The sequence below is a fragment of the Sapajus apella genome, unplaced genomic scaffold, assembly GCF_009761245.1.
Source record: "Sapajus apella isolate SASKATOON/1434 unplaced genomic scaffold, GSC_monkey_1.0 scaffold71, whole genome shotgun sequence".
NCBI classification, from domain to species: Eukaryota; Metazoa; Chordata; class Mammalia; order Primates; family Cebidae; genus Sapajus; species Sapajus apella.
Window position 1 is genome coordinate 5,307,471 of NW_022437011.1, and position 16,136 is coordinate 5,323,606.

Consider the following 16,136-nt stretch of genomic DNA (forward strand, 5'->3'; position numbering starts at 1 on the left):
ATAATATGAAGAAGAAAACCAAATTTGCAATGGCATCTAATAGGATCCTTTCAAAATTACATATGTATATAAAATGTATTTGAAAATATGCAGAGAGGTATCTGGGAGATATCACATCTCACCTTTCCCATGTAGCCTTCCCTGACCAATTCACAAACTCCTGCTTCTGAGCTTTTAAACCTCTTCCTAGACTCTATCAGTGATTCATATACCATTAACATGTTAATATTAATTAGTTTCAGGGAGGTTCCTCAAGGGCCACAATGGCAAGTGATGGAGCTTTGGAAAATGGGATCATGATTCCACTCCAAAGCTTGCTTCAAGCCATATAGCTCTCCTTTTATATCTTACAGACACTGGACCTCTGCCTGAGATTTGATCTGAAAAAAATAAAAAATTTTGACCACTAAAGTATGAACACTTCCGGTCCATGACATGAATTTGGTACTTGCTGTACAACATTTCTAATGGTATCCTCCTATGTAACATGAGAGATGACAATTTCACCAAAGCCCATCCTGTCTCCCCAGAGTGGCTTTGAAGACTTGACAGGACCTTCATCCCACATCTTTGATTTCCCCTAACTTCTAGAATGGCTTCATAGATTCTTGCTGAATGTTTGAAGAGTTCCTCAGTTTGGACGTTTATCTTTAGAGGAGATTGTCAGACTACCCAACACTCCAGATATTTCTACCAAAGACTAAGACTCACTGGCCTACAAATTCCCATTGGCTCCTCACATGACACCTAAAATCTTATTTTACTATTACTCCCTCTCACAGAGACACTTACTTTTCAGACGCATTTTTGCACTTAAGGCAGGTGAAGTTTGGGGCCCAGGGAAAGCAGTGGAGCACCTTTCTTAGCATGCCTCCAAGCTATGAAGTCAGTGTTGGAGCTGGAACACTGCTCATTCCTTCCCCAGCTCATCTGGTCCTATGATGTCTGCAACATATGTGAAAAGGCCATTCCACCTGCTGGATTCTGTAGCCATGGAAACCGCTCTTGTAGTCGGTGCTGAAGACAGCATGACCAGCACACCAGCCCCGCAGGGTGGGCAAGGTATGAAAACAGTAATATACCAAAAACTTTGAATTGTACAGTTTAAATGGGTAAATTGTGTGGTATATAAATTATATCACAATACAGCTGTTTTTAAACACAAGAACATGACAAAATTCATTGTACAAGGTTGTCATGACAACAGAACTCTGATTTTCAACAACGAGGTTTTTCCCTAAATAATAGAACATGTCATTTAGTAAGAACTCAAAGCAGGTAATATTCTACAAAAACAAAACACCTGAAGCCAGGGATTGGCTTATTACTTCTAAAGTAGATTTTAACAAGCCCGAGACCCTATCTTAGCGCTTTACTTGCTGAAAACTCTCTTTTTTAAAACAATATACTCCTTTTTAGGGAACCACGTCGTCTTCATGGCGGAGGAAATCAATCCCCACTAGCTCTCTAGGGTCTTTTTGGCTGACTAGGGCCCCTCATTGCATTGTAACAAAAATTATACCAGCAATTATTACTTTATTACAATTTTAAAATTTTCTGGAATAAAAAGAGGGAGCTAAAAGAATACAGTGCATCAAAATATCAACCACTGTTGTGTTCGGATATGACTAACAAGGATTTTTTCAAGAAAGAACGTCCTACCGAAGCTGACACAATACAGCCATCGCCTTATATTCTTACCATCCTTTTGCTTTCCAAAAAGCCATCACATCTATGTCCAAATTTTGTCCTCCATAAAGTCTAAATGAGCAGTTATTAACATAGACCAAAAAAAAAAAAAACTTGGCAGTAAAAAGTGCAAGACAGGGTAAAGAGAAAGATGCACCCACCTGGAAGCTGAGATTCCTGGACCAGCTTGTGCCTTGCTGACACAGGACAAGTCACTCACACATTCAGAGCATCTGTCTCCACATTTGGAAAATAAAAGTTTGACCCAAATCATTCAAAAGAGCCTCTTTCTGATCTAACAGTCATTTCTTAAAAACAGCGTTCAGATCTCCTAACTCACAGTGCCTGGCTCTCACAAACCCAGTTCTGTGAAATTTAGAATATACAGGCTGACCATCAAGTCTGAAAACATAAGCAAATCAATAATAAGTGGCTTATCAATAAAATAACATGATAAAATTATAACCTACATCTCCAGACTTGACAGCCGCTGCATAACTATCAGCACAATCAATCTTCTTCCATCATCTTCCCTACAGCAGGACTTCAGGGCTATGTAACCAACAGCAAAAATAGGAGTGGGGGGGTCTCTTGTAGGAGCAGCCAGTCAGGCCCAGCCATACCCACGCAGACACTTACCTTAGAGATGAGTATCACTCGGCTTGCGCCTGTATCCTGGAACGGCACTCCAGTACACCAAAAACTAAATCCTAGACATGTCACCCATGAAGGCCCCACAGCCAAAGATATTCCACAAAAACAAAATAACTGTAGTCTGAAAAGGAGCACAACCTGGGGACTAGAAAAACGGAGACTCAGCAAAGCAAAGCAGTCTAAAAAGAAAAAAAACTCTAACTGTATATTATGACCTTTCCAACATTGCAGGTAGGAGTGAAACGTGCAGAACTGCAAAGCTGAGGGCTCACTCGTGCAGCATCCACAGAGGGAGCTGAGCGCGTTCTTTTCAGCCTGTTAACAAACTACAGCTGGTTGGCGAAGCCCAGCCGGATCCACTCCATTTCACCAGGAGCTTCACCTGCAATGTTCAGAGCCTGAAACCTTATAGGTAGAAAAAGAGGTTAGTGCTCAAAGGCCTGTAATAAATAATGCTAAACCTTTGATAAGCAGTGGCTGTTTTCTGGTGCATCTAATACAGAGGTACTGAGTACACAACAGAGAAGAGAAAATGGGTACATGACTAAGGTCTCAGCTTAGATATCTTTTCTAAAAGGGAGCCCTTGCCTGACCCTTCCACCCGTCCCAGCTCCTGGTTCAGACCAGGCGTCCCTCCAGGCAGCCACAGCGGTCAGTACTCTTCAGTGACAATTTAACTATCATTGAAATGACTTATTTGTTTATTCATCTCTCCCACTAGATTGTAGCTCCTCAAATAAAGGGCCCCTTTATGATCCTGGGCTCCCAGGGTCTAGTATCATGCCTGGCACAGAGAAAATGGCTCAGTAAGTATCACATTAAGAAAGAAGGTACATGCACTTTATATTCTCAGTGTCAAAGGGCTAAGTAAATGCTTGTTGAACTAAACTACACTAATTTGAGAACTGCATTGCTTAAAGAACCCTACTTCCCATAACTTCTTTGGTGGGGCAGGATAATGGAGGAGATCACATAGGTAGTAAATGACAGAGTTGTGATGGAAACCCCTGGGAAAACAGCCCTGGGATCCGACCCCAGATGTTTCCATCCCAACTCTGTCATCTACTACCTGTGTGATCTACAGACCTACAGACAAGTTATTGCATTTTTCTATGCCTCTATACGATCATCTGTAGATAGGGGGCGTCGTACCCATCTCCAGGAGTTGTCGTGAAGGTCCAAGTGCCTGGCATGCTTAGCTCAGAAGGTGGAGCTTATGACTCACTCAGTACATGACTGCCATGATTATTAGCCCTTCTCTGGAAATAACCTACAGGGTAAACTTTGCCCAGCCCCAGTAAGAGGTCACTCTTGGCTCTGTTTTGATCAGAAGCCACTTAAAAACCTGGCCACAAATTTGCTTTTTCTGGTTTTTTTTTTTTTTTTTTATTTTTGAAGATTACCCTGGCTGAGGTCCCCTGTAACTTAAATATAAAGCAGAATTTTGTATATATATATCTATATATCTTCAGCTCAGATGTTCAGCTGCTTGATTACTGCTTCTCAATGTCCAGGGCTGACCTGGCAACATCACTATGAGTGGTGTGTGTGTCAGGAAAGGGACACACTGAAGCATTTGGGGTTAGCAGCTGCTCTGTGGCTACAGCCTTAGCTTAAGTGTGGAATTAGAGAGAGAAGGCTTTTCTGAAAGGCCATTTCAAGCCAGGGACAACAGGCATCAGAGGGACACAGCAGATTTTGTGTCTCAACATTCTGGGTTTCCCTTTCTCCCTGCTCCGCTCGTACCCTTTCTCACGCAGCACTGTCCTTTCGCTTGGTCTCTCTAGAGCATGATCTCCTTCTTCATAAACTCTTTTTTTCAGTCAGTCTCAGAATAGGCTGGATGCTGTGGCTTATGCCTGTAATCCCAGCACTTTGGGAGGCTGAGATGGGCAGATAACTTTTGACCACAGTTTGAGACCAGCCTGGCCAACATGGCAAAACCCCATCTCTACTAAAAATACAAAAAAAAAAAAAAAAATTAGTCGTGCATGGTGGCAGGTGCCTGTAGACCCAGCTGCTCAAGAGATTGATTTGCAGCGAGCCAAGATCACACCACTGCACTGAACCTGGGCAACAGAGCGAAACGCTGTCTTGAGAGGGGAAAAAAAAAAAAAGTCTCAGAATAGAATATCCATTTGACTGAAGGGTACTGAGCATTTCAAGAGCAGAGAAACCTGCTCTTTACCTTTTCTCCATCCCAAATAACTCCCTTCTTGAAAACAGCTTTACTGAAGTATAATTTGCATACCATAAAATCCACTCGTTCTAAGTATTCAATTCAAGGCTTTTAGTAAGTGTATAGAGTTGCGCAGCCATCCCACCAATGCAATCGTAGAACATCTTCATCACCCCAAACATGGCCTCTGTGCCTATTTGTGGCCATTCCCCTTTCCCACCCAGGGAACCACTATTCTACTTCCTGTTTCTATAGATTTGCCTTTTCTGGACATTTCCTGTTAATGGAATCTTACCGTATGTAGTTTTTTTGTCTGGGTGCTTTCATTTAGCAAAGTGCTTTTGTTCATCCGTATTATAGCACTTATCATTCCTTTTTGTTGCTGAATAGCGTTCTAGGATATGAAGGTAGCCACTTGTTTATCCACTCACCAGCTGATAAACATTTGGATTGTTTCTGGCATTTTGGGGGGACGAGGCTGTTTGCAGTTTCCATCTGAAATCACTCTCAGCTGTTTTTCATTGTTCTGCTCTCAACACCCCATCCATATCATTTCTCCCCAGAATCCCTTCTATCCAACAGGAGAGGTTCAGATATTAGGCACCTCCCCAAAATAAATAAAAATCAGAAAACCTGACAAATGTTCACAACACCTACAATTGAATTCTGTATTTTAAGTGAATATGCTATAAACAAAGATTAAATAACTTCCACTTATAATGCAAATAAAAACGTCTTTTATGTTTGCTAATTACATTTATCCTTTATGTGGAAATAATTTTAAAATGAAGAAAATGTAGATACAAGCCACATATAACAACCAACAAATACTCAGATGTACAAGTGCTAATATTCAAAGTAAATGTGAAACTTGGGTAGTATGTGCCCTCCAAAATCATATGTTGAAATTTTCAGGCCAAAAGTGATGATATCAGGAGGTGGGTCCCTTAGCAGATGATTAGGTCATAAGGACAGAACACTCATTAATGGGATTAGTGCTCCCTTATAAAAGAAACCCAAGAGAACACCACCCCTCTATCCCTTCTACCCTGTAAGGACACAAGGAAAACATGGCCATCTATGAACCAGGAAATAGGTCCTCACCAACACCAAATCTGCCAGTGCATTCATCTTGGATTTTCCAGGCTCCGGAACTGTGAGAAATAAGTTTCTGTTGTTTAAGCCACCCAATTGATAGGATTTTGTTATGGCACTATGAATGTACTAAGACAAAGGGAGTAATGAGGTTTGCCAAGAGAGTTCCTTCTTGCGACAAGCACATAATCTCACTTTGATTATTGTGGTTAATGATAATCCAGGAAGAAAACTTATTTGTAATTCTCAAATCATTCAGAAAATTATAATACATATGTACATATGTGTATGTATGTATATTTATATGTGTATATACAAAAAAAGAGGGGAAAAAGCAAATGTGGCAAAATATTAATAACTGGTGAACCTGGGCTGGGTGCAGTGGCTCATGCCTGTAATCCCAGCACTTTGGGAGTCTGAGGCAGGCGGATCACCCAAGGTCAGGAGTTCAAGACCAGCCCGGCCAACATGTTTCTACTAAAAATACAAAAAAAAAAATTAGCCAGGCGCAGTGGTGCACACTTCTAGTCCCAGCTACTAGGGAGGTTGAGGCAAGAGGACTGCTTGAACCCAGGAGGTGAAGGCAGCAGTGAGCCAAGATTGCGCTATTGCACTCCAGCCTTGGTGACAAAGTGAGACTGTCTCAATAAATAATAAAAAATTGGTGAGCCCAGATGAAGTATACAGGGTAATCCTTTGTGCTATTCTTGCATTTTTTTCTGTACATTTGCAATTATTTTTCTTTTTTTGAGACAGACTCTCTGTCGCCCAGGCTGGAATGTGGTGGGACCATCTTGGCTCACTGCAACCTCTGCCTCTCAGGTTCAAATGATTCTTCCGCCTCAGCCTACCGAGTAGCTGAGACTACAGGTGCATGTCACCACACCTGACTAATTTTTGTATTTTTAAAGTAGAGATGGAATTTCACTATGTTGGCCAGGCTGGTCCCCTGACCTCAGATGATCCACCCACCTTGGCCTCCCAAAGAGCTGGGATTACAGGTGTGAGCCACTGTGCCCAGCAGCAATTATTTTTAAATAAAAAGTTCAATTTCCCCCAAAAGACTGGAGAAAGTTCATTCTCCTTCTCCAAACACTTTGTCACTAGCTGGTGCACCAGGAGGTGCTTCCCTGAGTCAGTGCCAATAGATTTGGGAAGTACCACAGGACAGTCTTTAGTTTCCCTCAATTAAGAATCAAATTTCCATGGTATTAAAGGTGGCTTGAACTCATTTAGCTTTTTGTCTTATACAGCTTCCGGAGACTTGAATATCATAAGCTTGACTATATAAGCCACAGTGTGAAGTAGTATATTTGTTTCTTGGTTCTGAAGGAATCTCTTCCACATATATGGCCTATAATCTGCAAAATGTTACTCTGCTCCCTCCCCCATTTCCTTCCCCATAAGATGGAGTGGACCTCTTCACACCCATGCTGTTGAGACTTAAGGATATTTCATCCTTAAGTTGTTACTGGGAGTTACTGTGCCTTGCTGGCATAAGGTGTCCCAATTTACAGCTAGTGCTCGACTTATGACCATGATTGGGTCCGACAGACCAGTTGTAACATGATTTGGTCGTAAGTTGAGTAGGCTATATGTACAGTACTGTGAAATGATGTTATAAAAATCTTTAAGTCATATTTTATCATAATTTTCTTTCATTATTGTTATATATCATAATTTTCTTTGTTCATTTTATGCCATTTGTATCATCTCTACACCATTTTGTTTCTTATTTTTACATTCGTCAGGTTTACGTAAAACACTGCATTACCAGTGCAACTGGTTTAATATTTGCAAAACATACAAAACTACAAAATACAGGTGCATACAAAAATACAAAATACAGGTGTAAAAAATACCATAGGAAACATTTTCCCCATTGCAAAACATATCAAAATATATAAACATGTACGAAACATTTTATTGGCCACTGGTGCTTGGCTGCGGATCGTTGATTCGTCATCTGAGGCAGCAGTTGGGGTTACCGGAGTTGGTTTTTTCATAAACATGGTGAGCTTTGTCTGAATTGTATGTTTCTTTTTTGCTTCATAAATTTCACGATACGGACAAAACACATCGTGCGCCATCCGTTCAATCCTTGCAAATCGTTTGATGTTTGGGTCCATTGCTTCGAAATGTATAAGAAGTTTATTGGGAGGGGTTTGATGAAAAATATCCAAGACACAAAACACAAATTGCTGTACCGAGTCTGGGATAACAGTTGAAATGGTGCACGCGGAGATGGTAGTGCTGCCGGAAGCTGGTCCGCACTGTCGTACGCCCAGCTGGGCAACGTTTGCACTGCCAGACGCGGAGCAGTCGTGGCTAGCGATTGTGGTCGTAAAGTCGAATGGTCGTAAGTTGCATAGGTCGTAAGTCAATCAATACCTATACTGTTCCATAGGAACGACTGCTTTCCAGAGGTAAAAGGAAGGAAAGCAAAAGGAAACAGAATTGGAAACAAAGAAACCCAACACCACTGACTGCTGTCCCAGTAGTTTTATTGTAGTACTTATGTAGAGTTCTAGAACACTGAGACAATTTTTAAATGTCAGACTTGTCCTTACTTGCAAAAAACTGGTGAAAGCATAGTGCCAGAACCCAGAGATCCAAATGCAGCAGGACACTCTCCTCTATATCATGTTTTAGCCTTTCTGTCTAGCCACACTCAATGTAGCATGTATCTTCAAATTAATCCCACAAACCCCATTCTCTGAACATTTCGAGCTCCTCTAATCCCCCCCGAGTATCCATTGCCTACTTTTAAATTTCAGGACTAGTTCCACCAACTCATCTTATCTGAGAACTTTTTATTTCTAGAGACAGTATCACTCTGTCACTCAGGTTGGAGTGCAGCAGCACAATGATAGCTCACTGCAACCTCGAACTCCTGGGCTTTAAGCAACCCTCCCACCTCAGCTTCCTGAGTAGCTAGGACTACAAGTGTACACCATCATGCCTGGCTTTGTTTGGTTTTGTTGGGTTGGGTAGAGGTGGGGGCAGGGGGTCTCACTTTGTTGCCCAGGCTGGTCTTGAATTTCTGGCCTTAAAGCAATCCTCCCACCTCCACCTCCCCAAATTCTCGAATTACTGTATAGGCATGAGCCAGCGTGACCAGCCCAAATTTTTTTTACCAACTTTAAAATATAATTTATATATATATATCTTAAATGCCTTCCACATAGAAATTGTTGATTTTTCTTTCATTTCTCTTGTCTTGGTAAATCCTCTAGGAATGCTCTCTGAAAAGCAGCTTAATTCATCATGCAGTTGCCTTCATCACCATCACTTGTTGAAGTCTTTTTAGGATGTAAAGCAGTTCTAATTTGGAGATCTAAAATTACCTCTAAAAACTCACAATTGACTAAACTTAGAGTCATCCATAATTAGATTTTTTTAAAATAGGACTTCTTTCCAACTTTTTTTCATTATCCAGCTGTGTTTGATCTCAGCCAGCTGTTGATGGGACTGAGGTGGTTGCAAGAGTTGGGGAAAAGAAGAGGAAGCTCATCTCTGCAGAGTGGGTGGGGGAAGCATCAATTCTCAGTTTAAAACAGTGGTTCTCAAAGTGTGGTCTCCCAACCTGCAGCATCAAAGTCTCGTGGGAACTTGTTAGAAATAATTTCTTGGACCCTACTTCAGACTCACTGAATCAGGCCATCAGGCGAAGTTCAAAGAACTTGGTTCAGATGAAGTGTTCACTAAATTAAAGACTGCAATCAAGATTTTAGGAACACATGGTTGAAAATAATTGCCTTGACCGGCTCTAGTGACCCCCAGGAACGTAACACCACTTACATGTATGTTTTCTTCATTCATCATTTATGGGTATATTTGTATTACTCCACAGGGCTGACGATTTGGTATTAGACTTGCTAATGAGTAGCAGCCATGTGCTCCTGCTGCCTGACAGTCAGTACTGTCACAAGCATATTGTACGCAGCAGAGAAGAGCTTAACAGCCAGCCTCCTTCCACGTTCTGCTCTCAGGAAGTAAGCAAGGGGAGGATCCAGTGGTGTCATTTGACACTGACGACAGAGTACTTATTTCCTATGCAAAAGAGCCCAGGAAGCAAGACAAACCTAAATAAGAAGCTAACTTCTGTAAGGAGAAACTGGATGGAAAGGGTGATGCTGGCTGCTGCCTTTGCAGACTCTAACTCCAGCAGCATGAACACGTCCTTTGCTCACCTCCACTTTGCCGGAGGGTACCTGCCCTCTGATTCCGAGGACTGGAGAACTATCATCCCAGCTGTGTTGGTGGCTGTCTGCCTGGTGGGCTTCGTGGGAAACCTGTGTGTGACTGGCATCCTCCTTCACAATGCTTGGAAGGGAAAGCCATCCATGATCCACTCCTTGATTCTGAATCTCAGTCTGGCTGATCTCTCCCTCCTGCTGTTTTCTGCACCTGTCCGAGCTACAGCATACTCCAAAAGTGTTTGGGATCTAGGCTGGTTTGTCTGCAAGTCCTCTGACTGGTTCATCCACACATGCATGGCAGCCAAGAGCCTGACAATCGTTGTGGTGGCCAAAGCATGCTTCATGTACGCAAGTGACCCAGCCAAGCAAGTGAGTATCCACAACTGCACCATCTGGTCAGTGCTGGTGGCCATCTGGACTGCGGCTAGCCTGTTACCCCTGCCGGAAGTGTTCTTTAGCACCATCAGGCATCATGCAGGTGTGGAGATGTGCCTCGTAGATGTACCAGCCGTGGCCAAAGAGTTTATGTCGATGTTTGGTAAGCTCTACCCACTCCTGGCATTTGGCCTTCCATTACTTTTTGCCAGCTTTTATTTCTGGAGAGCTTATGGCCAATGTAAAAAACGAGGAACTAAGACTCAAAATCTTAGAAACCAGATACGCTCAAAGCAGGTCACAGTGATGCTGCTGAGCATTGCCAATACGTCTGCTCTCCTGTGGCTCCCTGAGTGGGTAGCTTGGCTATGGGTATGGCATCTGAAGGCTGCAGGTCCGGCCCCACCGCAAGGTTTCATAGCCCTGTCTCAAGTCCTGATGTTTTCCATCTCATCAGCAAATCCTCTCATTTTTCTTGTGATGTCGGAGGAGTTCAGAGAAGGCTTGAAAGGCTTATGGAAATGGATGATAACCAAAAAACCTCCAGCTGTCTCAGAGTCTCAGGAAACACCAGCTGGCAACTCAGAGGGCCTTCCTGACAAGGTTCCATCTCCAGAGTCCCCAGCATCCACACCAGAAAAAGAGAAACCCAGCTCTCCCTCCTCTGGCAAAGGGAAAGCTGAGAAGGCAGAGATTCCCATCCTTCCTGATGTAGAGCAGTTTTGGCATGAGAGAGACACAGTCCCTTCTGTACAGGACAATGACCCTATCCCCTGGGAACATGAAGATCAAGAGACAGGGGAATGTGTTAAATAGATTTAAGTTTCAAAGCAAAACAAATTGTGATTATTGTATTTACTTGTACTGCTGCTTATCAGTATTGCTGCCTTTACAAACTGTGATAAAATTATTACCATTAGGAATTACAAAAATACTTCACAATCTACACCTACCAAACATGCAACGTGGTAAGTAGAGAACCATGTTAGAAGTAAGAATTGTTTCAGAGTTAGAACTCGGGTTCCCACAGTATTTAAGTAGTACCGTGTAAAGATGCTGCTGTCAAAGTGATTAGACAGTGCAGCTATTCTGTCACTTGTTCACAATGATTTTACTAGGTACCCCTTAGGACCAGCCCTGTAGTGGACTGGCTGGAGTCTCAAGTAGAGGTTCTCTCTGTCAAAGGCTGAGCCCCTTTACCTTCAGTTTCATCTTGAACCTACTGGTCCTAATTTCACCTGCCAAATTGTGTTTCACATAACCAAAGCTCAAAATCTACTTTCACTTGAGATTTTTAACACATTAATGATAAATTTTAATGAGTCATCTTCATTTGTTTAATAAATGCTAATTTACTTGATGAAAGTCCATATCATTATGTTTGTGACGGGTCAAAGAAAACGAAAAAGAACCTTATTCCAATTCTGGACTAATTTCAAGCCATGGCTGGTTTTGGCTAAGTTTAAATAAATTCAAACTTATATGAAAGTCTGCTTCAATGAACTTTTTAAAGCTACCTGAATGAGTCTTCAGTTTCAAAGTCTGAGAATTTTAGCAGCTTTCCAATGGCATTCAATAGTCTGACATGGGAAAAAAAAAAAAAAAAGGACTTAAAAAATGCTCTCTCTTCACTTTCAAAATGTGAGAAACACTCTTCCATAAGCAGAAATTTGAGCCTCCTCATATCTCCTTTCTCACAAGATAAACCATAGTTAATGATATAGGTATTAGTTACTCCTCAAATATAAATAGAAGATGGGGATGGTGATCTTTCTTGTTAACAGTACTAAACTTACCCATAACATTGAACTTGAACCCTACTCAACTTTTAAAATATCATAGGATTTCTAAGTTATAAAAATAATTGAGCAACCTGGGAAAAGAGATTAATATCAAAAAGAGAAAACTCAACACAGAATTTGGTTAAGAATGCAAAATAAAAAGCATAAGGGCAATGCAGAAAGAAAAGCAGTAAAGTTTTATACCCAGACATATGGTAAAATTTGAGTAACAGGCAATAACCATTCATTTTATAGCAAGGTAAAACATATCCAATAAAACATGATTATGATACATTTCTTCCACTTTTAAGTATAATGACATTCATCCATGATTCTTGATTACTTTGTTATGGAACTCTGCGGTATTTTCACTGAAAGATTTCCCCAAGAATAGAAATGCCTTTAGGGCAAACCAAGCAATGGAGAATCTGAAATATAAAGAATATATTATGGAAAAAAAAGATTTTCTTTTTTATGTTGTCCATGGGTTTCCAGATTCTCTGCTTTTTCTTAAGTGGTCACAGTTTGCTTTTTGACACAGGAGGTAGGGATATATTCTTTTTACTTCCTTTATTATAAATTTTATTTGAAGTTTATGGATTTAAACAAAGTAAAATCTAACCCAAGAATCCAAAATATTGTTTTGTGGTATGGTAGTTATAAAAAGGATTTTCCTTGTCTCTGATTATTTGAATTAATAATTTTTATGTTCATTATATGTCATAAATGTAGGATGTAAGCTTCCAGGGTTTGACACTTTAACTTGAAAAGAAGTAAAAATAATTATGTTTTACTTCAGACAGTTTTTGGAGATTTAAAGCTGTCTTTGTCTTGAATTATTTCAAAATCATATTAAGAACAATGGAGCTTTATGGGACTGTCTGACGTTAACACAGGGCAAACTGATTTTCGGAGTTTGCTAGCAGGTACCAAATCAAGATGCAGACACTGGAACAAAGTGCAATTACAATAAACCTCATTAAGAAACTGATACACAAAGTCCTGACCTGATCCCTTAAAAAGTCTGCTAAGAGAAGTTTGATTTGCACCTTATCTGATCAAACCCAGATACTTTAAAACAAAAGCAGGAAATTGGAACAGATATCACCATCTTTCTTCTCACTTCTCTACTTCGAAAAACAATGTAGTAAGTGGGCAAACAAATACTATGTGGAATTCAGAATAACAAAATTAAAACATTCTAGAAACTTTACCTTCCCAGACAGTCATATTTCTACATACTACATAATAGCTGTGCTCCTTTTGGCAAGCACTTCAATTTCATTCTTCACAGTACTTAAAAATCACTCAATGAACTTATAAAAATGAACTTCAAAGAGAAAAATGGAAACAAAAGGCGGCCAGGTGTGGTGGTTGACACCTGTAATCCTAGCACTTTGGGTGGCTGAGGCGGGAGAATGGCTTGAGGCCAGGAGTTTGAGGCCAGCCTGAGCAAAAGAATAAAATAATTTCTAAAAAAAAAATTACTAAAAAAAGAAAGCTGGAGGGGGAGACATGGTAATGCATGCCTGCAGTCTCAGCTACTCAGAAGGATCACTGAACCCAGAGTTACAGTGAGCGATGATGGTGCCACTGCACTACAGCCTAGGAGACAGAGTTGGAGCCTTTGTACAAATAAAATGAAAAAACATACCCTGTGTATCAGCTTTATAGCTGGAGACCTTAGTCTGATCAATGTCAGGTTCCTACATAAATAATTTGTGACACTTAATAGATTTAAGCTAAGAACTATATAACATGGATGTGAATGTGTGTCTGTGACTGTATACAAACAACATATAAATAAAGAACTGTTGGTATTCCTTTCTAGGATTTGTTACAATCATAGTAGGTATGACATAATGAAAAATAAATTATTCTATTAACATATATATTTTCTTAAACATTTTATTTATGTGGCACTCTGAAGCGGGCAACTTATGAAGGGATAAAATAAAAAGATTTTTTTTAACTCGGGAGGTAAAGTTGATATATAAATTGGGAACTGATTCATGGTGTGATGTACACAGGCTGAAAGAATGCCAAAAAGGCGCAAACCATCATACGTTAATACAAAAGACAAAAAAATTAAAAACCCAGCATCTTCTTGCTATAAGGCAATAAGGCACTGCTAAGACACTGAGCACCAAAAGGATTCTCTACAAACTCCTTCCTTTTTATACTGCAAATAGTGATTACATTCAAACCTTTAAAAACTATTTAAAGTCAATTTACTTTGTGGAAAATTCTATTTGCTGGTTCTTTTAAAAACAGGTTAAAATAAGCTCTTAAAAATTAAGTAACAATAATCATATACAGTACAGATATATAAAAAGGGTTGGTTTATTGTAGTTCAAATACATAAACTGAACATTCAAACATCTTAAAATTAAACTTTAGCAACAGAAGTTTAACATTCAAACAGGAGTATAGTTTACAAGAGACATCCAGAAAGGTAATTTGTTGTCTAATCCAGAATATTGATAAAGATCACTTACTGGCGAATAAAATATGTTTAACCAGTGGTTCTATTCTGGCCAACATGTTAGTTATGACCATGGTTCCATACCTGAGAAGAAATTACTACATTAATCTTCTCTTAGGCTAAACAACAAGACTTGGTCTATAATTCAGAGGGGATAATCAAAGCACATAAGTGAACAAATAAAACTAATCTGTTCTTTAGAGACAAAGGTAAAAGTATTGTCCATTATAATAATCATAGCCTCTGGAAGAATTCGATTTTCAGTGTTTTCTCTTTTACCCGCTTTAAAAAAAAAAAAATCAAAACAAAACAAACCCCAACTCAGGTTTTCTTGGAGTCTGTGGTATTTGCATCTGGCAAGTTCAAGCCACAAATGCTCTCACTTCTTGCATGTATTAACACTGCTAGAAAGAACGCCACCAAGTCACTGACTTCCACACCTCATAAAAGGATGAATTTTAGCTTCGAGATTTTAAGATTTACTAGAGACAGCCTATATTTGAGTATGTATGTCAGTCATGCCACACAAAGAAAAGCATAAATATTTCCAAAGTGTTCTGTTCAGAAACTGTTCACAAATGCTTCTCCTTCTGTTTGTCAGATGGTTTTGCAATAGGTTGACTAATGCACATATATGTAAAAACCTGAAAACTGGCTCATGCAAGCGTTTTGAATGGATACCCCTGTGGAAGAGTATTTAGAATTATTTTGTTGATCGTCGCGTGGGCTCTGACGCTGTAGGAGGTGGGGGTGGACCCCGGCGATCCAGGTCATCAACATATGCCACAATCAGTTTACGCCTCTCCTCTGGCACACAGTCCAGTACTAGATACCGTTTGTCATTCTGTAAAATTTTTTCTACATCTTTCAGGTGCTGATCAGATTCTTGGATTAGTTTTTTGGATCTGAAATAAGAAAAAGAAGTCCAAGAATTACTGACTGCTGTTCACAGGTCTTTCAGAAGTGAGCTGGAAATGTCCATCTAGTTCCTAATTGTGTTTCCATTTTTTTTTTTTTTTTTTTTTAAGAAAAATTTCACTGCAGTGGTCACCTCTGTAAGTCACCTCAGCAAAGACTCCAAAGAGCGAAAGGGCCTCAGAAGCTGAATTACCCTCCCACCCCTACTGGTGGTCCCTCCAGATCAGGGCTGAGGGTGGGTAGGTAAATCTTGCCCGTGCTGTACCTGTTCTGTGGATGAACAGAGGACTTCAGTCTGCGGGGCTGCCAATCCCAGCATCTTTCACAAGCTTTCACTTTCACATCTTTCACTAAATTAACTATAAAAATGTAGAAAGAAGTCTTACTTCACATCTAATTTAAAAGCCCAAGCTGATGCAAAACATTAAGGATCCTGACCAAAAAATCCAAATGACAAAATATCTAAAAACCACACCCTCAGCACTATCTAGCCTCCCGTGCACATACCCTTCATTAAGATGTTTCAAATTTCTCTCTTAAAGAAGAAAAGCTGGAGCATGAAACAAAAATGGTTTCCAGATTACTGATTGGTAAGCAATACAAAATTGTCTTCCTGAGGATGAATTGTTAGTGAAGAACTATTGGATTTGCTACAGAGAAATCTTGTTTAAAGGCTCTCATTTCATAATTTACAATTTTTATTTAAATGTACCCAGCAAAATGCTTTCCTCTGAGGGAAAAAAAAAATGTTTCTGCTG

The 16,136-nt window shown here is 40.1% G+C and overlaps 2 protein-coding genes across 6 annotated transcripts in view; one reads left to right on the forward strand and one right to left on the reverse strand.

Annotated features, from left to right (window-relative positions):
- Nucleotides 1-8,800: 8,800 nt before the first annotated feature.
- Nucleotides 8,801-11,800, forward strand: GPR151 (G protein-coupled receptor 151). The gene has a single exon (XM_032250331.1). It carries the CDS (start codon nt 9,445-9,447, stop codon nt 11,008-11,010), a length of 1,566 nt encoding a protein of 521 aa, XP_032106222.1. The 5' UTR covers nt 8,801-9,444; the 3' UTR covers nt 11,011-11,800.
- A 2,499-nt stretch (nt 11,801-14,299) lies between these two features.
- Nucleotides 14,300-16,136, reverse strand: part of TCERG1 (transcription elongation regulator 1) — a 62,969-nt gene continuing 61,132 nt past the window's right edge. For 4 of the 5 annotated variants that reach the window (XM_032250332.1, XM_032250335.1, XM_032250334.1 and 1 more), the window contains one exon: nt 14,300-15,365. In XM_032250332.1, coding sequence (XP_032106223.1) covers nt 15,164-15,365 — 202 coding nt within the window. In that variant the 3' untranslated portion in view covers nt 14,300-15,163. Of the gene's footprint in view, nt 15,366-15,643; nt 15,738-16,136 lie in introns of all 5 variants that reach the window. The other variant, XR_004260467.1, reaches the window with a different exon arrangement.

Coding starts and splice junctions, on each gene's coding strand:
- GPR151 (XM_032250331.1), top strand. CDS start 9,445: ATGGGTATATTTGTATTACTCCACAGGGCTGACGATTTGGTATTAGAC.